This window comes from Dunckerocampus dactyliophorus, chromosome 9 (assembly GCF_027744805.1).
Source record: "Dunckerocampus dactyliophorus isolate RoL2022-P2 chromosome 9, RoL_Ddac_1.1, whole genome shotgun sequence".
Classification (NCBI taxonomy): domain Eukaryota; kingdom Metazoa; phylum Chordata; class Actinopteri; order Syngnathiformes; family Syngnathidae; genus Dunckerocampus; species Dunckerocampus dactyliophorus.
This window is the reverse complement of record NC_072827.1, coordinates 3,055,415-3,083,089: the sequence shown is the minus strand read 5'-3', so window position 1 is coordinate 3,083,089 and position 27,675 is coordinate 3,055,415. Positions and strand designations below refer to the sequence as shown.

Genomic DNA, 27,675 nt, shown 5'->3' with positions numbered 1-27,675 from the left:
AACTCATTCGGGACATTTAGCCTTCCCGGTAAGGCAAGGCAAGTTTATTTCTAGAGCACAATTCATACACAAGGTAATTCAAAGTGCTTCACAGACAAGAATCACATCATAAAATCATTCCATAAAACAAAAAACAATAAACAATGAAGAGTGCAGATAGAATAGTTTCGGTTGTCGTATGCACCGTTGAATGTTTTGAACCTGGATTTGAACGTTGCCAAAGTTGAGGATTGTCGCACATCTTCTGGAAGACTGTTCCAGATTTTAGCAGCATAAAACAGAAACGCAGCCTCGCCGTGTGTAGTCCAAGCAGAGCTGTTTTAAGTCTATTCCCTGAGCGACAGGAAGCCGGTGCAGAGACCTGAGTACTGGACTAAAAGGCTCATATTTCCTGATTCTAGTCGGGAGTCGAGCAGCAGCATTCTGCCTGTACTGCAGCTGTTTTACGGCTCGTTAAGAGAGCGGGTGAGAAGGCCGTTACAGTAGTCCAGCCTGCTGGAGACAAAGGGATGGATTAGTCTCTCTAAATCTGGCTTAGACACTTTTCCCTTGATTTTGGCAATGTTTTTTAGGTGATGTTATTGATTTAATGTGGCTGGTAAGGTTCATCTCTGAGTCCATTATCACCCCTAGATTTCTAACCTGATGATTAGCTTTCAGAGAAAGAGTCTAAAGGGTATTGTGATCATCAACGAATTACTTTTCATCTGCTGTACTATCAAACGTTTTCATCCGTTTCCTTCATCTTAGACAATTGGTAGAAAGTGGTACACGTTACACACAAGACGTTAACAATTACATAATTCATCCAATTTAAGAGGGGGGCGTGATGAGCAGTCGCTATTGCATGTGTTCACCACCAGAGTGCGCTATCTACCGATGAGCGACAGAAGCGCAAGATAAGGTGTGCTAATCAATCAGAATTAGTCCATGATCAGCGCTTGAACGCGCACGTCAACTGTCTAGTCAAAACGTATGTTTCTTGTGTAAACAGAGCAGGAACAGCGACGTGTAATGATAATTTCTTGCTTTAATGATACAACCAGTACACACGCAGTAGCCTCAAGACCCTTACCCGGGTCCACCGCAAAGCCTTCTGGACAATGTAGTACAACTTCGACTTTTCCGGTCTGTCTGGCATTATCGGCCATTTTGGACGCAACACTTCGTGTAGCCGGCAAAGTCCGACCGTCAAAATAAAAGTACGCCAGTAAAATATACAAACAAAGAGCTAAAGTCTTTTCACAAGTGTAATCATGATAGCACTTGACAAATCTTTAACAGCATAATATTGGTCATCTGTTTAATTTTCACTGTTAAATGTTAAATAGAAAAAGGTACGTTGAGTTTGCAAAGTGGAAGAGCCTTTTATAACAAAGAACTGACGTCTTCATCCTCCACGTATGTCTGCAAGTGCACATATTGTAGCATCATTCTCCGTGCCTTCGCTGCCTGGGAGGCGGTGCTGTTGCGTCATTTCGCCGACACAAACCTTTCATCTTCCCAATCATTTCAACTGGAAACATTTTCAGCACAAGGGAAAAGCCTTGACATACTTTTGTTGATAGGAGGCCACATGCAAATCAACACAATCGTATAATAAGTGGCCAGTTAGTAATTTGGAGTGGCGTAACAATAAACACACACATTGAACCTCTAAGCTGACATAATGCCAAGGTTTGGACGTTCCATGGTTCCATGGTATCGTCGTGGAAATAGATCAAGTAATGCAATGTGTGCTGTGTGTAGCACTAAGGATGAAGGATGAAGCAGTAAGAGCTCGGTTAGTGAGTGATAAGAATATCCACTTATTGTTTTTCTTTGTCTTTCTCTTAATTTAGACCACGTGTCAAACTCGTGCCATGGAGGTTTTCTTTCCAGGAAGAGTTTTCAATGATCAACACGGCCATCAGTTTGAGGGAAGGAGCCACCCATCCATCCATCTTCCACCGCTTATCCGAGGTCGGGTCATGGGGGTAGCAGCCTAAGCAAGGAAGCCCAGACTTCGCTCTCCACGGCTACTTCGTCCAGCTCCTCCCGGCCGATCCCGAGGTGTTCCCAGGCCAGTTGGGAGACATAGTCTCTCCAACGTGTCCTGGGTCTTCCCCGAGGACTCCTACCGGTCGGACGTGCCTTGAACACCTCCCCAGGGAGGTGACTGGGAGGCATCCTGACCAGATGCCCAAGTCACCTCATCTGGCTCCTCTCAATGCGGAGGAGCAGCGGTTCTATACTTCGAGTTTCTCCCGGATGACAGCGCTTCTCACCTTATCTTTAAGGGAGAGCCCAGCCACCCTACGCAGAAAACTCCTTTCGGCCACGACCCAAAGCTCATGACCACAGGTGAGGGTAGGAACATGGATCCACCACAAAACTGAAAGCTTTGCCTTTTTCAGCTCCCTCACGTTTAAAAAGTGCCATTTTAATTTTCAAAATGTGTGCAAAGCAGAAAATGTGTGTAGAATTTTGCCGACTTGAGAAGAGGTTTTGCTCTTGAAGTGATCGTGCTCAGCACACAGTGAGTGAGTGCACGCCACGGCCGTTTGGGAAAGCAGGAGCAAAAACACCATATGATGTCCGGCAGGATACATTGTAGTCATTTGCAACCATTATCTTGTTTTCTCCTGTGTGTGTGTGTGCGTATATCTCATACCCCCCCGGAACAAATGTTATCTCTAGAGCCTGTCATGTGAGGTGAACGCCTCCGATAAAGCTCGCCACTCCCACCTGAAGCGCTGACCTTGAGATGGACGGGTTGCAAACCATGTGTCAAATGACACCAACTGTATCATCTGGTTGGGGTGGGGGGCCGTAGACATTTGATTACATTTCCTGAACATGGACGAATTGGAACGTTCTAAACTGAAGCTCGACTTCCCAAGACTCCCAACATCAGGTACGCTTACAACGTCACCCAGAGACAGGGGCGCATGAAGAACGCCTTCCAGAAGCTTCTCTCTGTCGCGCTGGGCGTTGACGCCCAAGGCGGGTACATCTCTGCTAATGTGAGTAACGCACGGTGCAGCCAAGCACTACCGCCACCATCTGCCCCCTAGTGGCTATTTGGACAACTGCAGTGTTCACAATAATCTGTTTCATCATTAAGCCTTTATTTCGTGACAGGCAATGATTTTTCTCAATTTTATACTGAGTGTGTAGCTCTAATGGCACTTTTTAATTGCTCTTGTCTTCTCTGGACTTGATTAGCTGTCCTGATTGACTAAAGACAGTGGAATTCATTGTAACTTTACAGTTGTGATGTGATGTGCTGTTTACCCCCCCCAAAAAAACCCACAAGGCTTTGGTCAAACATGGAGAGCTATGTGACCTGGAGGGGCCGAGTTTCCATTAGTTTCATTACTAGTACATTCGGTTAACAAAGATTCGAGCCCTGGCCATGACCAGGGGCGAACCAAACGGGTTACACAATATAGTTTCTTTTCTCCTGTCTCATTAGTAAGAATTCCAAGTGTACCTAAATGCGTCACAACAAGCCACGTGACATTGCTGTAATGTCCAATTGGTCAGCGGTGAGCGCGCGCGTAACGTAAACCGCAGAAAACGTAGCTGTTTGTTTCTAACTGTTGAATAATGCTCACACAACATACAATCTAGCAGGGTTTCAGTACACGTTACACCTTCTACATATAGAAAACAGTTAACCACACGCGTCTTCAGTTTAGCATGCTACGGGTTAGCATGTCGTCAGCCATCTTGTCATTGTTACGCTCGCGACGTCCTCTTAAAGTACTTTTCTGTTTCCTGTTGTACTGTGGGCTACTAGTTTGTCAGCATTATTCATGTGATCAACAAATTACTATTTTGCTCAATTTAGGGTATATTAGCGACATGTCATTCGCTACTCAGACAGTCTTCCTGTTTACGTTTTGGCGCTGACCAATCGGAGAAGAGAGCGATGTCACGCGGCTTGCTGTGACCTATTTTTTTTTTTTTTTTAGGTTTTTGAAGTAACCGTATAGTATGCGTTATATACCCGTTGACTTAAATTTGAAAACGCAGCAAAACAAAAATGAACTGTCAGATTTATGACAATAACCTTCAGAAGTAGACCTAAGCACTAATTCACAATGCAATAGTAGCAATATATGCAATACTAGCACCATATTTTGTCCACTGGTATCACAACAGTGTGCCAAAGACACAATGAAATGTAGGTTTGACATGCTTTATAAGAACACGAAAATGAACACAATGTTTTGTCTCTACGTGTACCCTCCAAGATCACCTGCAGACAGGCAAACGACGGAAGCAAGTGGATGACGAGCTGCCGCTCTGGTAGTGTACTCGGATGAGGAGCGAAACGTCCGACACCTTCTTTAATAGAAGTACAGATGACGTCTCAAGAAGCCTTTCCCTCGTTGGACAACTCCTGTACGACTGAGAGCCTACACAGACGCACACACAGTACTGTATATAAACAGTACATGCACACGGTCGTCAGCAGGACAGTAGGCATGATGGGTAGTTGACGAAGCAGCGGAACTCGTTGGACAAGTTTCTGTTGTGCCGCGGCAGGAAGTTGCACACTTTGACGTCCAACAGCTGTTTGGCCACGTTCTCCATGATGGCTCCTAGATGGATCAGCGACAACATAAAAGCAAAGAAATGCTCGGCAGCTATTTTAGCATTACATCATTAGCTACATTTGTGACAAACTCCACAATACTGATTTAAACGGTGGACTTCTGACACCATCTTAGTGCCACTCGTCTGCCTCTTTTGTTGAAAATACGCATTTATTAAAAAGAGTGTAATGTATTTCTATCTTTTTATAAACCCAAGCGCCTGATCCCAAAGACGTATTTTTTTGTGAGAGAGGCAAAAAGAGGTGATGACGCAACTGCACAGTAAGAGATGCCAATTTTAAAGCAGTTTTAAGCCATGAAAACAGCCACAAGGTGACAGAAGTGTATTTGATAATACCTGGCATGGATCTTTTATGTAAAAACACTCTCGACAGCAAGGGGGAAGCGAGAGAGCGTGGAAGAGTGTAGTGAGCAGAAGGTTACGCGCTGCAGGGAAATTTAACGCATAGTTCAGTTCCAAATGTGAAAATTGTAAATAGTTCATGTTGTTATATTTGTAAATAAATTGCATTTTTTATGTAAAACAACCCCTTTTTTGTGTTGTTTATGTCGTGGTATAGTTGTTTGGATATTTGAGCTGTCACAAAGTAACCATAAATATTCATTTATCCTTACATTCATCATTTCTATGCATTTACAATCGTTTTATGCATGTCAAACTATAAAACGTTGTTTTGTGTCCACATATTTTAGACTTCTGGCGTAACTGCTAGCTAGCAAAGAACTACAGAGTCAACCGCTGACTACATCATAGACGGGCGAAGGAGCTGAGTTGTGGTTCCCGTTTCCATGTATTAGCAAGCTAATAGACTGCTAGCAAAGATGTTTTGTGGTAAAAAAAAATGCATTAAGATCACAGTTGGACTCACGCAGTGCATCAATAACACAAGACATGCGCACCATATTGTATGCCGAATGTATGCAAAACGAGGCAACATTTTCAATGTTACCCAAAAAACATGCTAACCGAGGTTCCGCTGTATTCAATTTAGCGTTGTATCGCTCAATATCCGTGCGATTAACATGCAAAGTCAAACCAGACGGCTTGAAGATGACGCTGTGCCGTTCATTTTAGCTGCATCTTGGCCTGCCAATGTGGCACTGCTAGCAAAACTAGTCACGTGACGCCCGGAGAGCTATAAAGTCGGTTTTTACAAAAAGCCAACTTGCATACAGAAGCCGATTAATCGGTCGGGCCCTACACTAAAGGGTGGTCTTACCTGTGCAGAGCAGCACTTTGCCTTTGCTGAGGAACTTGACCGTCTGGCTGACTTTGCTCAGACACTCCTCAGACAGGTACGGAGGGTCTGCCAGCACAATGTCGAAGCTGTGCGGCGCCACACTAGCCGCCAATGACAGCGGCTCATTGTAGTCGTAGAAGACAAAGTCATCGCCGTAGATGGAGAAGCGGCGGTCGTACTCCAAAACCACCACAGACGCTTCGTCCGGACCGGTCAGCTGCTTCAGTTTCTGGTAGACGCTGGGGGCGCTCACGCACGCGATCCTACGCAAACACGTCATTAGATCGTGTACCGAATAAAGTGAGCAGTGTGGTGTTTTTACCTGCCTCCTTCTCCAGCTTCACGTAGAAGCTCCTCAGCCAGACGTGTTGCAGTTTCATCAGTGTACCAGAACTGACTCATCCGCTGGTAAACACACACAAAAAAATGATTTTTGCACAGCTTTGTGCTTCATGCATTCATACATTACTACGGTACCAGAAATGTACAACTATTGTATTTATATACACTCAACTTGATCAGGACCATCTGGTACAGCAAAACCATAACACAGATTGTGGATAGTATAGCTGATCCTGAAGGTTTACCTTGAAACAAACTAAAAGCACTGCTGCAAAACAGCGCCCCCACCTGACTGTAAAGAGAACGGCGAGACAATGCACAACAACAAGCGTAGTGCAGGATGTATACCGTTGGTGTTTGCTAATTAGCATGTACTGAATAGGTCAAATTATCCTACATTGTGAGATTTTTCGAATTATTAATCTACAGAGGGTTAAATTATCGTACAAATACGATAATTATCTAATAGCTATTATAATGGCTGCCGAGCTCCGCATTAGTTTATAGCTAGTGTATAAATTACGTAGCTACTCGTCAAATAAATTGCTGTCGTAAAGTGTCACAGTGACGTAAGGCTGTCGTACCAGTTTAATGAGCGGCAACTACTTAGTTCATTTAGAACATGCTTAACAGCATGTTTACTTCAACATGTGCTGGCATATTTTAGTCCAATAGACTCACCCAGTCCTCGCCCACCGCTCCCACAGCAAACTGGTCGGAGCTGGTGGATTCGAGAGCCGGATCGCTGCGGGTTTCCTGCTCCGTGTAAAACTCCTGCAGGGCCGCCATAGTGTGCGCTGACAGGGTCGGGACGTCGTCGTCGTCGTCGTCACTGTCGCTCATCACGGACGTCGGCAGAGAAAGTCCGTGACTTCTACGTCTAACCCCCCCCCCGCACACACACAAATGAGACAACCGTAACCTTAGGCGAGGCTGGACGTTTCCTTTAACGCAACATAAAACACGACGCTACTGGGGAATTAAGGTGTTTAAAATGACAAAAAGAGAAACAAAAATTTAACTACCTACGCGAAATAACTTATTTACTAACTTGGGCTGCAGCGGTAATCCTGCCATGTGACACGTCGCGGTGTAACGACGTCAAAGTGACGGCGATTGATAATGACGTCACTTTCGAGCCAGTGAGCAAATATGGCGGCGACCCGTTTTTAAAAAAAATGTTTTTAATGCAGAAAACACACACAAACATGGCATCAACATCGAGCAGATCTCCAGAAAAGAACAATGCTAGAACAGGCTGTTGTATAAAACTGAAAAAGCAAATTAAAAACAGATATATAGACATATTTAACAAAATAAATGCTAAACAATGAAATCAATAAAAATGAGAAATAAACAACTAATAAATTAGGAATTTGTCTATGACACTATAACTAATAATTATACGAAATAAATCCACGGCTTGTTTTTTGTCCAACGCGACCCGGAAGTGACGAGCTGTCACGTTGATTTCAGAATTTTAACCTTTACGATCAGGTCTGAAGTTGATCAAACAATATGAAAACTTTTAAGATTTTTGAAGGGGGCATCTGTGCTAACTATTTATTACATTGTGTAGAAAAAGTACTGCCATTTGTTATGAGTAATATGTTGTAAAAAAATACACAATAAAGTTGTTAAATGGCAAGTGTTTGTCATGTGTTTTATTGGGATGAAAAGACCAAAAAAGTAATCGCTATCATTGGCCGATACCAAATGTTTTGATTCCAGCTACGGAAGAAAATACAACTAGAAATGTTGGAAAAGAACAATTTCAAATTGGAATTTGTAAACCACAAGTATAATAATGATTCCATTCAATACTAATTACTGAATAACTCATAACTATGATACAGGACTGTAAGTAAGACAGCTCAATGAGTATCTCTCTATGAATACCAACTCTCAACAAGCAACTGCTGCTTTTATGGACGTGGTAGAAAACAAGAGTCAAAGATCCTTATATGACAGAGGATGCACACGAAAAACGCTAGTCAGAGATCCTCTATTTGACAGGAACACTGTTGTTCTACTGCAAAAATGCAAGTCAAAGATCTTTTATGTAATAGGAGCACTCTGCTGCTTTTGAGGACTTAATTTAAAAAATACTTGTCAAAAATCCTCTACATAACAGAAGTGTTCTGCTGTTTTTAGGGTCCTAGAAAAAAACAGTAGCCAGAGATCTTTCATATGCCAGGGGGATGCACATCAAAATCTGCTGTTTTTGAGGACCTAATAAAAAACAACATCAACAACATCAAAGATACTTTATGTCAGTGGTCCACAACCTTTTTGGACCCACGGCCCGGCTCGTGTTCCCACAAATCTCCGCGGGTCGTATAGCGATGTCATTTATCTCATTTAGTATGTATTGTGTAAAACTAAGGCGAGATGTAATTGATCTCATTTAGTATGTATTGTGTAGCACAAAGTGAATACAGACACACCATCCACCACTGCAAGCTTGGAGTTTGTTTTTCTGAGAGATTATAGCGCCGCAACTTGATGCTGTGCACACAACAAATATACACATTAGCACCGAATAACGTCATCAAACGTTACCTTTATGCATTCCCACAGAGTATCAGCCCTTGGGAGCAAATATGAAGTGAAAAACCCCGATAAAAATACAATCTAGTTGACTATCTGTGCAGAGTGGGAGAAGGCTAGCGCACGTACAATGATGCGTTCAAGGACTGTCAAACAAAGTGGGATTCTCGTGACAAACATACAAAAACTTCAAACTATATTATTTTTTGAATAAAACAATGGCGCATATTTCCAAAATTGACATGCATTTACTTAAAATTGTATTTAGTTATTTACAAAAGTATTTTTTGTGTGTGTGTATTTTTTTTTATCATTGCGTCTGAAGGGTTTCCTCGGCCCAGTTCGGCACTGGGCCGCGGCCCGGTGGTTGGGGACCCCTGCTTTATATGATAGGAGCACTCCGCTGCTTTTGAGGAATAAAGTAAGAAAAAAAAAACACTTATCAAAGATCCCATATATATCAGGAGTGTTCTGCTGTTTTCATGGATCTTGTAGAAAAACACGGACCAAAGATCCTTTATATGATAGGAGGACACACATGAAAAACGCTATTCATAGAACCTCTATTTGACAGTAGCACTCTGCTGCTTGTGAGGACTTAATTTAAAAAATACTTGTCAAAGATCCTCTATATAACAGAGGTGTTCTGTTTTTTAGGGTCCTAGAAAAAAAACAGTAGTCAGAGATCTTTCATATGCCAGGGGGATGCACATAAAAATCTGCTGTTTTTGAGGACCTAATAAATAACACTTATCAAAGATCCTATATATGTCAGAAGTGTTCTGCTGTTTTTAGGGCTTTAGTACAAAAACAAAAGATCATTTATATGATAGGAGCACTCTGCTGCTTTTGAGGAATTAAGTAAAAAAAAAAACACTTATCAAAGATCATATATATATATATATATATATATATATATATATATATATATCAGGGGTGTTCTGCTGTTTTCATGGATCTTGTAGAAAAACACGAGTCAAAGATCCTTTATATGATAGGATGCACATGAAAAACGCTATTCAAAGATGCTCTTTTTGACAGGAGCACTCTGCTGTTTTAAAGGATCTATTGCAAAAACACAAGTCGGATATCTTTCATATGGCAGTTTTTCTTGTCCAAGATCCTCTATATGACACATTTACATGCTGACAAAATGTTACTAGGTCACTAACAGGACACCAATCCCTGAATCTGTGAAAAGGAGCAAAAGTAATCACTTTTTAAAAAAAACATTTATTGAAAAGCCAGATGCTCTGTTGTGGACGACACACATAGATGTACACATACAGTATATGTACACACACACGCACACACACACACGCACACACATATGTACACGCATGTAGCAAATATAGTTTCTATGGCGACAGCAGCAGCAGCATGAAGTGGCATGTACAAAAATACAATTTGTTTTTCTTACATGGCGTAACAAGATCATACCATTTATATATTTCTGTATCATAAATATGAAGAACTTTACATGTGGACTGAGATACAATGATAGAATATTACTATTATAGAATTCATGATACAAGATAATGTGTTTTTTTTCTTGTCACGGATAATAAATACATCAGCGCCCGCTTGATTCAGCAGCACTAAACTTCATTCTCTGCTTGACAAAAGGTGTTGAAAAGCCGGTAAACAACAAATATGAGCGCCAATTGGTGTCACGTTGTCGCTATTAAAAAAAAAAGGATCCTATTTAAAAAGGACTAATGTGTTCTTGTGCTGAAAGGCTGATGAAGGACTCGGAGGTTTAACTTTTGGCGACAACTCCTTGGAATGTTTTGGGAAAAGAGGCTTCCTCACGTCTTGTCTTGCAGGAAAGACTGACTCTCTCACTCTCTTCATTTTGGCGGGCTGTGATTGCAAATGGCAGTCGGGAAGCAGGAAGTGCATCTGTACCTTTAAGAACAAAATCTCCCACCCTGGTACCGCAAACGGAGACGAAAGGCAGTACAGTAAGAAGACAAAGATCGTATGTACAAATTCAGACGTACGACTCCTCTGCAAAGAAGAGCTGGTCGAAATCGTCCAATCGTGGCTCGCTACACTGCCGACTCTGCCACTCCCTTTTAGCCTGCGCGATGGCCAGCGCCACCTCCTGGCTGTGCCGCATGCAGCCCGACGCGTCCACCTGCCCCTGCGAGGAAAAGTAGTCCCGTACGGCGCGGTTGGCGGAAGGCGACAGGCAGAAATGCGACTCGGGGCGCTGAGGCGCCACGTCTGACACTCTCAGTCTGCCAACTTGGGGCGGAGCTTTGGAGGGTCGGGGTCTGTCCAAGGTGGCGGACGGCTTGGAAGTGTGGCAGGCGCCCATTTTGGCGGGTTCGGACGCGCGGCGGGGAAGTGTCTTGCTGTGTGTGCGCCCCTCTGTGGGCGGCGTCAGGGAGTGGGACTTCTGGCGTTTGAGGACCAGAGTGGTGGCGCTTTGTCCATAGAAGATGCCCATCGGGGGCTGGGCGGCCTCGCTTCCCGCAGGGGGCGAGGCCTGGTCGTGAAGGAGCCTGAGCTCTCGGACCGTCAGTGTTTTCTCCGCCCCCCTGTAGAATGGCGAGGTGCGCTGCAGCTGCAGTAGCGCCTGCTGGTACGACGGAGGGCTGCTGGAGCGTCGCTGGCAGCTTCGATTGGTTGTCGTCGAGGGGCCGCTTTGGGCGCCATTGTCCTCCTTGGCTTGTCCGTTAACAGGCTGCTTCAAGGACAAGCGGCGGTCCTTCTTGAGCCACGTGTTGGGGTGGGCGCCGTGGGAGGAGCGAGGAGGCTGTCCAGGCGGAGCTTCCTTCTGCGGGGGGGAGCACCTCGGCGATCTCAGGGTGGGGTCCCCCATTGGCATGATGGCGTAATCAGTGGAGTACTGTGAGAAGGCGGAGTCTAGAGAGCTGAGGGAGGAGCCTGTTGGGGAGGTGGCCGGCGACGACAGACTGGAGCAGCTCGCGTCCAGTCGCAGTGGGGGTGGGGGTGCATGTTTGCTTTTCCTCCGCCCACCATTCTGAACTTTAGCTCCTCCCTTCGCACTTCCATCCCTCTCCACGTTCAAGTGAAGTCCGTTGAGCCCTTTCTCCAGGAACACCTCCTCATCCTCTTCTTCCTCCTCTTCGCCCTCCATGGCAGCGTCGTAGCTCGCCTTGCGTAGCGGCGCACGGCACTCCTCAGCACAGGCAACCACGATGCCGGAAGGCGACGCGCCGGCCACCGCCAGGGCGGGCTCCGAGCTCCTCCGCAGCCTCCTACCCGTGCCCTGCGACGACGCCCCATTGCTGTGGCGGGTGCGAGGCTGGCGGACGACGGGGCTGAAGCGGCGCGGCCTGGCCAGCGGGGGGAGCTGCAGCAGGAGGTCGCCCTCGACTTCGGGGTCGGGGTCGCAGTCGCTCAGCGTGATGACCGAGTCGCGGCTGCGGCTGTCGGGCTTGTCGCGGAGGGGCAGCTGCTCCTGGCAGGGCGACTCGGGGTCGTCGTTTAGCTCGTTCTCCAGGCTGTCGTAGGACGAGTCGTTCATGTGGAAGGACGACACGTCTGGAAGCACAAACACACAACCACTTAGTACACAACAGCAAACGTTTCTTACATTTTTCCTCTGATGGAAGAGAGAAAAAGCTCCTGTCCTCTGCCTCCTGAATGCCACCCCTCGCAACGTGACATGAGGAGAACAAAAAACAAGGCGACAACCGAGTCCAATTTGCGCCGCTAATCGGCAAATGTGACCCCGGAAGTCAGCGCAATTACTGCAGGTCAGTCAGCTGAGCCCGATCAACGCACGTGTGCACACAGACCGACAGTGAGACAGTCAACAGTGACTTCTGAGACAATCCTGAGACGTTTTGTCGTTTAATATGTGTCCGCCAGCCACGTGGGTCCCCACATGGGGGTCACCAGGGGGCGCTCCTCCGGCGGCAAACATACAGCAGCGCCTTTATCACAGGTGGGTGGTAGACAACCTCTGCATGGTCACAATAATGATAGATTTTACTCACCGGAGCCGTGCTCGCTGCTGCCGCCCTTCTGGCTCACGGCCGCAAACAACGAGGTGACGTCGTCGCCCAGGACGGCCACGCAGTTCTCAATGAGGAAGCGGATCAGCTCGCACACCTGTGAGGGGAAGATATGGTCAATTTGTCGTTTGCCGCCAATTATGTTTTTTGAACATAAAATAAAAGTGATTTTGGCATTTTTTTTTTAGTTCATTTGGACATTTCTATGCTTGAAATTGTTTCATTTAGACAAAAAAATACGTAACATTTGCTTAAATGTTCATATTTTTTGACCAATAGGCCATATTCAACCACAAAACAGCATGATTTATTCATTATTTTTGAAAACGAGTGAACGACTCTAGTCACCTATACACAGGTATTACCCAAACATAGTAAAATAAAAAGACCAAATAAGACATAATACAGGCTCACACGTTAGCATGGGGAGAGTTCATTGTTGCTCCTTTTTTAAACTTCCTGTTCTGCACAGTACTTCCTGTGCTGGCGACTGTCTCATTAACGTCGAATCACTGACACCTAGTGACCCGTCTAGAATACTGCATATCATCGTGTCTTGGAATGCGTCTTCTGAGTTTGTATTTTACTCGATTTATCCATCTTTACGTTTGAAAATGCTTAATTTTGTCAAAAAAAGGTTAAATAGCCGTATTCAACCACAAAAAAGCAATCGCTTATTCATGAACTCACTCAGTACCAAAGATGTAGTTATACGTTTTTAGAAACCCGACAACTTATTTATACGTCACTTACGTTTTTTTTGTGCGAGAGGCAAAAAGAGGTGATGATGCAACTCCCCACGAATGGATTTCACTTCAGAGGAATTTTAAGCTAAAAAAAAAAAAAAAAAAAAAAAAAAACGGCCACAAGGAGGCAGAAGTGCATTTGGTAAGAGCTCGGCAGGACATGTGGATGGGACAAACACACATGACGGGAAGGAGGAAGTGAGAGAGTGTAGCGTGCAGAAAGTTACGCATTGTAGAGAAATTTTAACGCATGCACACGCACACACACATTCGTGTACACACATAGTCCAAATATGAAAATTGTAATTAGTTCATGGTGTTATATTTTGATATAAAACGACCCCTTTTTTGTGTTGTTTATGTTGTGGTATAGTTGTTTAGATATTTGAGCTGTCACAAAGGCAAAAAATATTTGTGTCAAAGTGAAAGTTATGCTTGAAATGTACCTTTTCACAAAAAGCTGGTTTTAGTTTTAGTTGGGAACTGATATTTTCCTGAAACTCACCTATGTTCTACTGCTGATTACTAAAGAACGGAAAAAGGTAGAAACAAACTTTTTTTTCCCGATGAAAGACGAGTGTCTCATGTTTCTTTTGGTAGGTTCCATGTTTATATAACCTTAGAACACAATATTCTGTGTGCCTTGAAAGATCAGTCAAAATCGTCTAAAATGGCCGCTACTGAAGGGTTGTCTTTTGCTGAAGCGGTTGTCTTTTGAAAGAGTGAGTGGGATTGAGTGATTGAGTGAAGCCGTGAAAATTGAAGCGCAAAGAGGTGAGGCATTACTGTACTGCCACCTGTAGGACTGGAGTAGAACCGTTATTGCCTCCCACGGTTTATTTTTCAGGTGCTAATTGTTGGGTGTAAAAAGCGCTCCATCATCTCCGATCGTTACTCTTGGACACCAAGTACCAAATTCCAGTCTCAGTCAAAAATTTGGTGATAGTTTTTCACTCAACAGCATGAGAGCGCATCCCCAAACTTTTGACTGATACGGTATGTCCCACAATGATTAACCCACGTAAAAATAATATTTAAAACTGTGAGTGTTGCTAAGTGTTGACATACCGGCTCAAATACACGAACCTGCTTGCTCACATGAGTCGTGTTATTTTGAGGAATTCCTGACCTAAATAACTTTTTGATATCAGCTCAGTGGTGCAGCTGTCCAAACTGTGTGTGTGTGTGTGACTGTACCGTATTTTCATTCGGAGAAAATTTAGCACTGACATCCACCTTCCTACGCCCACGGGCGCATTCCAACCTGACGGCGTAAACACGAGCCCCCTCCTCCTCCTCGGCGTACCGTCCTGTTGCTGAAACATGACGTCATGCTGGGCTATACATCTCTGAAGGTTCCGGAGGGAGACCTTGTGCTTTTAAAGCCTCAATTTACGAGAAGGAGCAAAAGTAAACGCGAGGACGCTGGGCGACATCCTCCCTGGATGTGTGGAAAGTTCCCGGCTTGTTTACGCAAGCTGCCGTGGAAACACGGCCCGCTTTGTTTGTTTGGGCCAGATGTTGTCGCTTAGCGCGTCTGGATGCTGTTTGAGCGCCGCACGTGACTCACAAACAGCCGGGCTGCCCTCTGATATCACCTCTGAAGCCTCATTTCAACAGGCTTCACCTCTTCCAAAAACAAAGACGATGGACGTGTTTGGCATCCCGAGTTTAGAGATCGACACGCAGCCATCCACATTTTCAACCGTCACCCCCAAACTGTGATTTTGGATGCGATCCATTGTGTTTTTTGGGCAGTCCACATGCGGCTGCAGCGTGTGTTCGCTGGCGGTGCTGTAACGCACTGCATGCTGGAAATCACAACATCCTCTCCTTTTCAGGACCAGATGAAGCTGAAACATCCTCATGCGTGCGCTGGCGAGCACATGCACAAACCATTGCAACAAATCACGATTTGGGTTTCATCGGGTGTTAAACGTGCCGTTCCGGGGCTTACAGTGGCGACCTCATTTTTCAAAATGGGGATTGATGTAGAAATCGGACGGCAAAGAGCGGTGCCGTGCTGGCGTCACGTGATCAAAATACAGAGGGAGTGGATAAAAGTCTGGCTGGCTGAGGTTTGAAAGTACTTTTGTCAAGATGGTGTATGATATGCTGCTTGCTTGCTGCTTCAGTAGGGAAAATAAAGAGACTGTTTTCAAAATAGTGATTCATTTTCACTCAAAACACGCAAAAACCTGAGGACGAATCGCTGAAAATACGGAAAGAGTGGATAAAAAAGTACGCTTCTTTTGTCAAGTGCATGATATACCGCTTGCTTGCTGCTTCAGTAGGGAAAATAAAGAGACTGTTTATTTTTTTAAACAGTGATTCATTTTCACTCAAAACAGGCAAAAATCTGAGAAATCGCTGAAAGTACACAAGGAGTGGATAAAAGTCAGACCGGCTGTTGTTTTCTTTTGTCAAGACAGTGCATGATATGCCACTGGCTTGCTGTTTAGTAGCGAAAAAAAAGAGGTGACTGTCGTTTTTTAAAATAGTGATTCATTTTTACTCAAAATACGCAAAAATCTGAGTTCGAATCGCTGGAAGTACGGAAGGAGCGGATAAAAGTCAGGCAGGCTGTCGTATATTTTTGAAATACGCTTCTTATGTCAAGACACTACATGATATGCTGCTGGCAGACTGACTTAAAATATACTTCTTTTGTCAGGATAGTGCATGATACACCGCTGACTTGCTGCTTAGTGGGAGAAAAAAGAAGTAAAGGTCATTTTTCAAAACAGTAATTCATTTCCACTCATAACGCTCAAAAATCAGAAGACGAATCACTGAAAGTACAGAAAGAGTGGATAAAAGTCAGGCTGGCTGAAATTACAAAATCCGCTTCTTTTGTCAAGATAGTAAGATAGTGCATGATATGCTGATTGCTGCTCAGTGGAGGTGAAAAAAAGGGTAATTTTTCAAAATAGCGATGAATTCTCACATGCAGAAATCTGAGGACGAGTTGCTGAAAGTACAGAAGGAGTGGATACAAATCAGACTGGCTGTCATATTTTTAAAATATGCCTCTCTTTTCAAGACAGTGCATGATATACCACTTAAAAAAAAATAGTGATTCCTTTTCACTCAAAATGCACCAAAAGCTGAGGTCAAATCGCTGAAAGTATGGAAGGAGTGGATAAAAGTCAAGGTGGCTGACGTTTTAATAATACGCTTCTTTTGTCGCGATAGTGCATGATATGCTGCTGGCTCGGCGCACAAGATGAAAAAGAAAAGAGGCGTCTGGTTCATTTTTCAAACTCGGGACAATTTTCACTCACAAGGTGCAGAGATCTGAGGACAAATGACGACGCCGTGCTTGTGTCACATGATCAAAACACGTACAAACTAGATAAAAGTCCGGCTGCACGGCTGGCACTGTCGCATTTTGTCAATATGCGCCTTTTGTCAAGGTAATGCATGATGTGCCGCTTGCAGCGACAGCTCAATTTTCAGAAATTTGAGGATGAACGGCGGCAATGGATGCTGGTGTCATGTGATCAAGGGATGGAAGGAAGGGATACAAGTCAGGGTGGCCGACTGTCATATTTTGAATGCTTCTATTGTCCAGCTAGTGCATGATATGCCGCTTGCTGCATATGAGGCGCTCATAATCAGACTGGCTGGCTTTACATCACATCACATGTGCGCATTGTCACATTTTGACAATACAGTAAGCTTTTATTTTGAAGGTAACGCATGATATGCTGCTTGGTTGCTGCTCAGGAAGAAGAAACGGAAAATGCTGAGGTAAACACCACCAGTCGGGATGATGACGCAAGTAAACAATACGGTGTCCCCCCCTCCTCTTTCTGCTCGTCCCTCCCGTGAACCTTCGCCAAGCGCTCCCCCTCGCCGTCACTCAGTATTCACTCATTCACTTCGCCATCCTGAGCTCATCAGAATGAATCAAACGAGACGTTGCTCGGTGTTGACGGGAGGCCCTTTCACTTTCACGGCGTGACAAAGTCGGTTGAACGCGTTTCGGCAAACATCTTCCAAATATTTCAAGATAAAAGTAGGTGAGGTCGAAGCTAGGCTGGAGGTCCGCTTTGGCTTCCGCCGGCCGCCAGCTTGAACCCCGGAGGGAAATGTCGAAATCGGACTGTGAATTTTCCCAAGAACGCTATTTTTTTTCCACCCCCTTTATACAAAGCAGAGATATTTGTGGCTGATGAGGTTCTTTCTGCTGACATGTTAAATTTCTCCCCCTAAAACGCACACTTTGGCTCAACCCTATCGCCTCAAGGACACACACACACACACACACACACACACTGGAAAGGCAAAGCAAGCACTAGCAAAGAATTTGTGTAATTCAATAATAATAATAATAACATAGCGTTAAAAAAAACACTACGAGATTTACGACGTCTGCCGCCAAGTTGAAATATACATTACCGATTTATTAGACATCATTTACTTCGCTCATACGTTAACTCTCCTGCTTTTTATTGGCTACCATTCTGTTTTTGTACGTCCCTCTAGGCTAGCAGCCAGTACAGCACAGAACCGAGGCAGGACAGGACGGTCCTACTTTGATCCACACCAGCCCCTTCACCTCACACACGTACACGCCTACAGCATGTGTCTGAATTTTGACATCAAGATTGACGACTAAATTGAGTTGTTTCTCGGCCCACGCCTCCACAAAGTCAGCTATTTAGTCTTTGCATGACCCTGCGAACAAAAGCAACAATTGCTGCTCTGATTTTTCCTTTTGTGAAAAAAAAGGTTTTCTTGTTTAACTCACTCAATACCAAAGACGTAGTTATACGTTTTTATAAACCTGACAGCGTATTTATACGTCTTTTACGAGAGGCAAAAAGAGGTGATGACGCAACTCCCCACTAATGCATTTCACTTCAGAGCAATTTCAAGCCATAAAAAAGGCCACAAGGTGGCAGAAGTGCATTTGATAAGAGCTCGGCAGGGTTCATGTGGATGGGAAAATCACACATGACGGGAAGGAGGAAGTGAGAGAGCATGGAGGGAGTGTAGTGTGCACAAGGTTACGCATTGTAGGGGAATTTTAACGAGCGCACACATGCACACGCGTGCACACACATAGTTCCGTTCCAAATGCGAAAATTGTAAATACTTCATGGTGTTAGCCAAATTTTGCCAAAAAAAAGTAAAATTTGCTTAAATATGCTTATATTTGACTAAAAATAGGGCGTATTCAACCAGAAAAAAACAATCACAAAAAGGGTAAAATACTACACATCAGCATGTCTTTAAATGCGTCTTCTGAAGGCTTTACTCTATTTACCCATCTTTATGTTTGAAAAATGCTTAATTGAGCCAAAAAAAATTGTAAAATTAGCTTGAATATGCATATGTTTGACTAATGACAGGCCGTATTCAACCACAAAAAAGCAATCGCTTGTTAATGAACTCATTCCATACCAAAGATGTCATTCTCATAAACACGATAACGTATTTAGACATCTCTTACGTTTTTTTGCGCGAGAGGCTAAAAGAGGTGATGACGAAACTCCCCACTAATGCATTTCACTTCAGAGCAATTTCAGGCCATAAAAAAGTGCATTTGATAACAGATGTGGACGGGAAAAACAAACATGACAGGAAGGAGGAAGTGAGAGAGTGTGGCGTGCGGAAGGTTACGCATTGTAGTGACATTTTAAAGCACACGCACACACATGCACCCACATAGTTTAGTTCCAAATGTGAAAATTGTAAATAGTTGATGGTGTTTTATTTGTAAATAAATTGTTATTTTGATGTAAAACAACCCCTTTTTTGTGTTTTTTTTAATGTTGGTGTAGTTGTTTAGATATTTGAGCTGTCACAAAAGCAAAAAATATTTGTGTCAAAGTGAAAGTTATGCTTGAAATGTATCTTTTCACCAAAAGCTGGTTTTCTCCCTTTTTTAGTTGGGAACTGATATTTTCCTGAAACTCACCTATGTTCTACTGCTGATTACTAAAGAACGGAAAAAGGTAGAAACAAACTTTTCTTTTCCCTGATGAAAGAAGGGAGTCTAATGTTTCTTTTGCTAGGTTTCATGTTTATATAGCCATAGAACACAATATTCTGTGTGCCTTGAAAGATCAGTCAAAATGGTCTAAAATGGCCGCTACTGAAGGGGTTGTCTTTTGAAAAATGGCTGGGATTGAATGAGTTAATATTTCAAGTTAATGCTACTAAAATAACATTATTGTTCCTCATAATATTCGGACATTTTTCTCTTAATATTATAGACTTTATCCTTGTAAAATTACTGCTGATTTTTAAACTTTTGTTGCTTTTTTTTAAAGCTTGCTACGTGCCAATATTAAAACCGGGCTGCAAATGGACCCCGGGCCGTACTTTGGACTCTCCTGGCTTAGCTTCTTAGATGCTTCAAGGCTCCACACTGATGCAGACGTCTTACAAGTAGTGGTGTTGAGCACTCAGAGTACTTCTCCAGTTGGTCCAAATCAAGAATAAAGTTCATTTGTAGTTCATTTGCGTCACGGCATAATTATGCAAATTCGGCGACTGACGTCGTTACCTTTTTCTCCGCCACTGCCATAAATAGATTGTATAAAACACTGTAAATTTACAATCTATGTTCTCATGGATGTGCTGGTTGTGCAAGTGAGGCCTTCAGGGGCGACCCAAGCGTAGGAAATTCTATCCCATGAGCAACGGTGGGCGCTCTGTGTGTTGCAGGTCGCTGATGAGGTTTTTCACCTCCTCCTCCTCCTCACCTTCTTGGTGCCCTCCCCCTCCATCTCAGGGGTGCCGGGCGTGGGGGCCCACAGCATGCTGGGAGCGATGCAGACGGACAGGTTGAATGCGTTCATCTGGTTGTCGTGGGCGCTGCCTTGGATGCGGTGCAGCACGGCCATGACGTGGCGCAGCAGCAGCAGGTTCTCGGCGGGGAGGAGGCGGAGCAACCTGAGAGATGAAAGTAAAATGCTAATGACTGACGTCAGGAATTCATTAGCCAGCTTGCTCACGAAGCTACCTGTGGACTTCGCCTGTCATGTCGTCGCTTCCCTCCTTCTCCATCACGGCCGTCCACTGGTCATACAGGTCCCCGCACAGCAGGCTGCCGGGGATGCTCCGCAGGAAGTCCTGCGTCCAAACACAAAATGTTTCTTATTGTGGTTGTTGTTCCAAACGCCACAGAAAGAAGCGGTGGCTGGCATGCGTGTGTTCCTGTCACCTTGAGGACAGCAGCCACCACAAACACAGACTGGCGTGCGATCTCGGGGTCGTCCTCCCCGGCGTCCAGCCTGTCTCGCAGCTCCCGGCAGGCCTTGGCCCCCGCCGAGCGCCTGAAGACACCCCTGGTGTACGGCCCCTCCACGTAGAGAAACACCAGCATGTCCTGAAGAGGACGAGGCGACATTACGAATTGCGTAAATGACTCGAAGGCTCGTGCGAGACGCACGCCGCTCACCATGACAGGCTTGGGCAGGCCGCTGTCCGGGGAGCAGACGGAGCTGAGTTCTCGCCCGAAGAGGCGACCCAGGGTGGGGGAGAGCGAGGTGGGAGTGAGGGGGAGGCCGTCCAGCTGGCTGCTGGAGCCCCTCCAGAAGGGCCAATTGATCAGCGACCTTTTCCTCTTAAACGACTTTGGCTGAGCGGCGTCTAAATGGAAGACGATGATGATGATGATTAACGAGGCGCTCCGGTCACATTTGCTTTTCTACGACCAAGTAGTAGCATCACATTAATTTCAAAATAAAAGATAAAAATTGGAGTTGTAAATTTACCACTTTATTCTAAAAAAAAAAAAATAATGTAAATTTCTGAGAAAGAAATCACAAATATACGAGAAAAAAATGTAGTAAATTTACAAGATAAAGTCATAAATTTACCAGAAAAAAGTCGTAAACAGAGTTGTAATTTACAGGAAAAAAGTCTTTATTCTCGTAATTTTTGTTATTCTGAAAAAAAGAAAAACTAATAAAGTTGTATATTTCAGAGAAAAAAAAATCATAAATTTATGAGAAAAAAAGTCGTATTATTCCAAGAGCAAAATTGTATTGGATAAAATTGTAAATTTACAACTTTATTCTTGTAAATTTACAATTTTATCCAAAAAAAGAAAGAAAAAAATTGTAATATTAACAAAATAAAATAAAAATTTACAGGAAAAATAGTAGTAAATTTACAGGAAAAAAGTAGTAAATTTACGAGAATAAAGAAACAAATTTACGAGAAAAAAAAGTACTTGTAAATTTACAAGAATAAAGTCGTAAATTTAGGGAGAATAAAGTGAAATTTCCAACTTTATTCTTCCTAAATTTATTCAAAAAACTTTACTCAAAAAACAAAAAAAGAAAAAAAAAAACAAAGTTGTAAATTTAGGAGAATGAAGTTGTAAATTTATGACTTTATTCTAAAAAAAAAAAAGAAAAAGAAAAAAATAATAAAGTTGTACATTTTCGAGAAAAAAATGTTGTAAATTTACAACAATAAAGTCATAAATTTACAGGAAAAACAGTCATAAATTCAAGACGAACTCGCAAATTTAGGAGAAAAAAGGTAATATTACGAGAATAAACCCGTAAATTTCGGAGAAAAAACAGGTAAGTTTATGTAACAGGCATTGCCTGAGACAGCTATGAAAAGGGGGGGACTTTTGTGACCTTTGTGGAGGGGGCGGGGTAAGGAAGGCGCAAGTGAGAAGGGCTAGCTAGCCATGCTAATCTGTTGGTGCTCAACTGCTATATGTTTTGCTGCCACGTTGTAAATAAAAGCTTGCCTGAAGCAGAAGAGGAAAGTTTCCTTCCTTCCTGAAGATCTATGCTCTATTTTCCCTCTGACACGTACGACACATCACACCTCAGATTAACACTTTCTTCTCCTAATATTACGATTTGTTTTGTCTTTTTATAATGTTGTAAATGTCTGAGAAAAAAGTTGTAAATTTACAAGAATAAAGTCGTAATATGAAATGCAAGGATGAAAAGATGTAGCTAAGAACTTATATAAATATTTCAAGAAAAAAACTGCATCTCAGGTGGAAAAAAAGCCTGTTATTAGTATGAACTTTTCTTTTCTTGAGTTCTTCTTTGCCCAGTTTTGCTGTTTTTCCCCCAAAATATTTCGACTTTTTTCCCCATAATATTTTGACATTATTCTCATGTTATAACTTTTTTCCCCAACCTAATTTCCTGAAAATTACCGCTTTATTTTGTTTTGTTTGTTTCTCATGATATTAAAACATTTTTTCAAAATTTCAACTCTATGCTACTAAAATGACATTATTTTTCCTCATAATTTTACAACATTCTTTTCGTAAAATGACAACTTTTTTCTTTTAATACTTTCATTTTATTATTCTACAATTACTGCTGATTGTTCAATTTTTGCTGTTAATTTTCCAACTACTTCAACTTTCTTCTTGTAAATGTTGTTCTCCTAAATTTTGACTTTATTCTTGTAACATTAGAACTTTTTCCACAAATTTTCCCCAAATTACAACCTCGATGCTTTGTTTCTTTCTCATAATATTACAAATGTTTTTTTTTTCTTGAACTCATTCAATACCAAAGACGTTTTTATACGTTTTCAATGAAAAAATGCTGCAAATGCCAAAATTCCATAGTAAAAGCGTCTTAGAGAGTACAACCACGGTGAGCGAAGGAGGTGTCATGTGACAATCATGAATGGTCTTTGTCTGCTGGCACATCACAAGGTCAATAAAGTTGTGTGTCGCTGACATGGACCACAGACAGAGAGCCATTGATGAGGAGAGCAAGCAGGCTCACCGTTTATTGAGACCTTTGCATATGCATGTGCACTCGCACTGTGCGCTCCTTGTTCACCTCCACAACGTACACCTGTGCGGTTTGTGTCCTTAAGGGTGGCCTCAGTGTGCCAACTACTTGTATGACACAACATGCCACGTGTGCACGTTTGCCACATGTTCACAGCTGCTTTAAACGCAGGACTCCTGATTTAGAAATGGAATATTCTCATAGTTACAGCATAGAAAACCTGTTTACAACCTACTAAATACAGTTCTTTAACATTATTAGAGCTCTTGAGACATAAAATAACACCCCTATAGTCACCTTTACACTCCTATTACCCAATATAGTGGGCATAATAAGACAAAATGAGACATATCAGGCATAGTAAACCTGTTTACAACCTTCTAAATATGCTTTTTAACATTATTAGATCCCTCTAGACATAAAATAACACGCCATAGTCATGTTTACAGTACTATCACCCAATATAGCAAAATAATGAGAGAAAATGAGACATATTAGACATAGTAAACCTGTTTACAACCTACTAAAAACATTTTTTCACATTATTAGAGCCCTCTAGACATGAAATAACACCCCTATAGTCACCTTAACACTCATATTACCCAATATCGTAGACATAATAAGAGAAAATGAGACATATTAGGCATAGTAAACCTGTTTATAACCTTCTAAATATGCTTTTTAACATTAGAGCCCTCTACACATAAAATAACACCCCTATAGTCACTTTTACAGTTCAATCACCCAATATAGTAGAAATAATAAGTGAAAATGAGACATATCAGGCATAGTAAACCTGTTTACAACCTTCTAAATATGCTTTTCAACATTATTAGAGCCCTCTAGACATAAAATAACACCCCTATAGCCACCTTTACACTCCTATTACCAAATATAGTAGACATAATAAGAGAAAATAAGACATATACGACATAATATAGACTCGTTAAGTTCCTTGACATTGTTCTTTTTTTCCCCACTTCCTGTCCTGAACAGTACTTCCTGTGGTGGCTATTGTCTCATCGAAGGAACATTACTGACACCTAGTGATCAGTGTAGAGTACTACATATCACCATCAACATCTCTGAATGCATCTTCTGAGCGCTTTTTATTTGTACTTTGGTTCATTTAGCCAGTTTTATGCTTGAAGAGACTTAATTCAGGCACAAATTACATAAAATTTGCTGAATATGCATATTTTTGACAAGTAATTGGCCGTATTCAACCACAAAACAGCAATGATTTATGAATGAATATATGATGAATATATTTTTGACAAACTGTGATTGAGTGAAGCTGCAAAATTCGAAGCGCAAAGTGGCACCGGACGACCGTATCGTTAAATAATCCCTCAAAAGTGAGCATTATTGTCTTTATAAAGCAGTGTTGCTTGGGGCTTCTTGTTTTAGTCACTCTTATACATAAAAGCCTGAAAAGCTCCAGTCCCGGTGAGTCACTTTTGGAATCCTTCGTTGCGGCCAAAGATAGCGTGCGAGGCAGGAGGTCTTGTTGTGCCTCACATGCTGCTCATTGTCCAAATGTGGTGTCGAGTTCTTCAGATTCTTGACGGTGACTGTGTGTTGCAAGAACAGACGCGACAGTCATCTCGTTAAATTCAAACCAAACAAGCTGTTCTGGTTATGCGTCACAAAAATTTATTTCCCCCCAATCCGCCATTATTTATGCGTAAAAAACGTGAATGACTATTATTAATTCAAAACACATTCACCGGCGTGGCCTAACGCCTCACAGCGAGAACATTTCAGCCAATCAGAACCCTGAAGAAAGTATTTCGCGGAAAAGACAACAAGAGTAATGGGAGGGAGAATCATATAGGGTCTAAGGGGTGTCCAAAATGTGGCCTGGGGGCCATCTACAGGCCGCAGTTGTTTTTTAATCGGCCCTGAGCTGTCAAATGATTAAAGATTGTAATCAAATTAATCACAGTTTTCACATGAATTAATCACGATTAATCACCATTTGCCACTGTGTGAGAAATTTGCTGTATTTTGTGAAGAGAACGATAACTTGCAGGACACAATTTTATTAAACAGCTCCAAATGAACTGAAAGTTTAATTCACGCTAAAAGATAGCACACATTTAAAGAGCGGCAGACTCTGGGGGGACACTTGCGGCACGATGCGCAACGACTCTAATGATTGTAGCGTAATTCATGGAAAAAAACAGTTACCGCCGTTAAGGCGCTATTTTTGACTTGAAATACAATCCAACAGCACACAACGTAAGAAGAAATCTAAAAATGTTAGTGTTGATCTTGATAAGCTTAGTCACCTACGTACACAAAAGGCTGGAGTTTAGCCTGATGAAAAAATGGGATCTATCAAAGTGGCCACCGACTCCTTAGACTTTTCAATACACGGCCCCCCAGTGGGAAAAGTTTGTACTGTACTTCTTTTTACTTACTTTAGTGGTAGTTGTTACTGGGACTATATATATAATATATATGTATATATTTATATCTACAATATATATCGTGCACCTTTTTCTTACTTATCTGCTCGTTTTTATTGCAAAAAACACAATTAAACAACAACAAAATGAAAATAAATGTTAAAAGACATAATATACACATGGATAAAATGATTCAATATCTTTTTTCGCGTCTTTCTCTCCACGAGGCGTCCATCCGCTTTCCTCCTGTGAGTGTTGCCTCGCTGACCGGCCCGTGTTGCTTTTCCACGCTCGCCCGCTGCTGACCTTCGCCAACGGTATCTCTGCACACTTTTCCAACTTCCTATTCCCACACTCTGGAATTTCTGTCCTCATTGTCTTCGTCTTGTTTGGACACAGCCGTCTGTCCTGAGCTGTCCTGTGACCTGTGTCCACGAGAACTGCTGCGCTAATGTTGTTGATCCGTCTTCTTTCTCAGAAAGACTGGTTTTGGACCTGGTCTTCCGTGTCTGATCATTGCAATAATCCGCGGTTAATTCGTTCCAGGCCCGACCATGATAAGTGAATTTCCGCCAAGTAAGGTTCTTCATTTATAAATTGAATATTTGCATAGTTTGAGCATCGAAATCCTGTTTATGACCTTCTAAATATTGTAGCATGAAACAACATCCTTATAGTGACCTTAACTCTCCTATTACCCAATATTGTAGACATAATATGAGAAAATAAGACATATTAGGCATAAAAAAATGCTTACCACCTTCTAAATATGTTTTTTTTACATTACGAGAGCCCTCTCGACACGAAATAACTATAGTCATCTTTACACTCCTATTACCCAAAATAGTAGACATAATAAGAGAAAATAAGGCATAAAAAAATGTTTACAACCTTGTAAATACACCTTTTTTTTAACATTATTAGAGACCTCTAGACCTGAAATAACACCCCTGTAGTCACCTTAACTCCCCTATTACCCAATATTGTAGACATAATAGACATAAAAAACTGTTTACAACCTTCTCAATCTGCTTTTCACATTATTAGAGCCCTCTAGACATGAAATAACACCCCTATAGTCACCTTTACACTCCTACTACCCGGTATAGTAAACATAATACGAGTAAATAAGACATATTAGGCATAAAAAAATGCTTACCACCTTCTAAATATGTTTTTTTTTACATCATTAGAGCCCTTTAGACACGAAATAACACCCCTATGGTCACCTTTACACTCCTATTACCCAACATAGTAGACATAATAACAGACAATAAGACATATTAGACATAAATAAGACTCACACGTGAGCATCAGGAGAGTTCTTTGTTGTTTTCTGGACAACGTGCTTCCTGGTGGCTATTGTCTCATCAATGTAACACTACCGACACTGAGTTCCCAGCGTAGAATACTATAGCTCACATCTTAGAATGTGTTTCTGAATGACTCATATTTGTATTTCCACTCATTTACTCATTTTTCGAATTGAAAATGCTTAATTTGGGCCAAGAATACGTAAAATGTGCTTAAATATGCATTTATTTTTTTTTACTAATAAGAGGCCGGAGTCAACCAGGAAACAACGATAATGTATTAATTCATTTATTTTGAAAAACCGTGACAGAGTGAAGCCGCGAAACTCGACAGGCAAAATGGCAGGGTACGGTGGTGGTCAGTAGTGGTCAGCATCGAGCAGCTTTATCCAGCTCTGCATTGCTACTCAGCTGTTGGCGTGAAAGTTGTGCGTGTTGTTTCCAATCAGCTCAACGGTGCTAATCATGCTGCTAATGTACTTGCGGTCAAAGAGAGCTACTGGATCTTTTCGCTTCCACTTTCTCATGTCCTCCACATCATGATTGACGTTAAACAGAGATCTCTTGGAACCAAGAGTCGCACGCTTTGCTCCGTCAGAGGGTCCCTGTCCTGCAAGAGTGCGTCCCGCAAGCTACCTTCAGTTCCTCCAAGGCTAATGACCTCACGAGAGGCTAATAATTTCTCGTGAGCTACCGAAAACCTCGGATTCATACCCCGGCACCT

The 27,675-nt window shown here is 42.5% G+C and overlaps 2 protein-coding genes across 3 annotated transcripts in view; both read right to left on the bottom strand.

The window, feature by feature from the left end:
* Window positions 1-82: 82 nt before the first annotated feature.
* eef1akmt1 (EEF1A lysine methyltransferase 1) lies at window positions 83-7,291 on the bottom strand. Its single transcript, XM_054788218.1, has 4 exons — window positions 6,872-7,291; window positions 6,171-6,253; window positions 5,828-6,111; window positions 83-4,592 (listed from the first exon to the last, which is right to left on the bottom strand). The coding sequence occupies exons 1-4, from the start codon at window positions 7,031-7,033 to the stop codon at window positions 4,459-4,461; spliced, it is 663 nt and encodes a 220-aa protein (XP_054644193.1). The 5' UTR covers window positions 7,034-7,291; the 3' UTR covers window positions 83-4,458.
* A 2,666-nt stretch (window positions 7,292-9,957) lies between these two features.
* Window positions 9,958-27,675, bottom strand: part of LOC129187449 (rho GTPase-activating protein 20-like) — a 71,138-nt gene continuing 53,420 nt past the window's right edge. For both annotated transcript variants that reach the window (XM_054786749.1, XM_054786750.1), the window contains exons 10-15: window positions 20,896-21,086; window positions 20,659-20,823; window positions 20,458-20,567; window positions 20,198-20,387; window positions 12,715-12,829; window positions 9,958-12,256 (exon numbers count right to left, since the gene is read on the bottom strand). In XM_054786749.1, coding sequence (XP_054642724.1) covers window positions 10,734-12,256; window positions 12,715-12,829; window positions 20,198-20,387; window positions 20,458-20,567; window positions 20,659-20,823; window positions 20,896-21,086 — 2,294 coding nt within the window. In that variant the 3' untranslated portion in view covers window positions 9,958-10,733. The remainder of the gene's footprint in view (window positions 12,257-12,714; window positions 12,830-20,197; window positions 20,388-20,457; window positions 20,568-20,658; window positions 20,824-20,895; window positions 21,087-27,675) is intronic.

Bases quoted from the DNA above. Each gene is read 5' to 3' on its own strand.
- eef1akmt1 (XM_054788218.1), bottom strand. From the start codon at position 7,033: ATGAGCGACAGTGACGACGACGACGACGACGTCCCGACCCTGTCAGCG. The intron at 6,254-6,871 runs GTGAGTCTATTG...TGTGTTTACCAG, and splicing joins GAGCGGTGGGCGAGGACTGG to CGGATGAGTCAGTTCTGGTA. The intron at 4,593-5,827 runs GTAAGACCACCC...TGATCCATCTAG, and splicing joins CAAAGTGCTGCTCTGCACAG to GAGCCATCATGGAGAACGTG.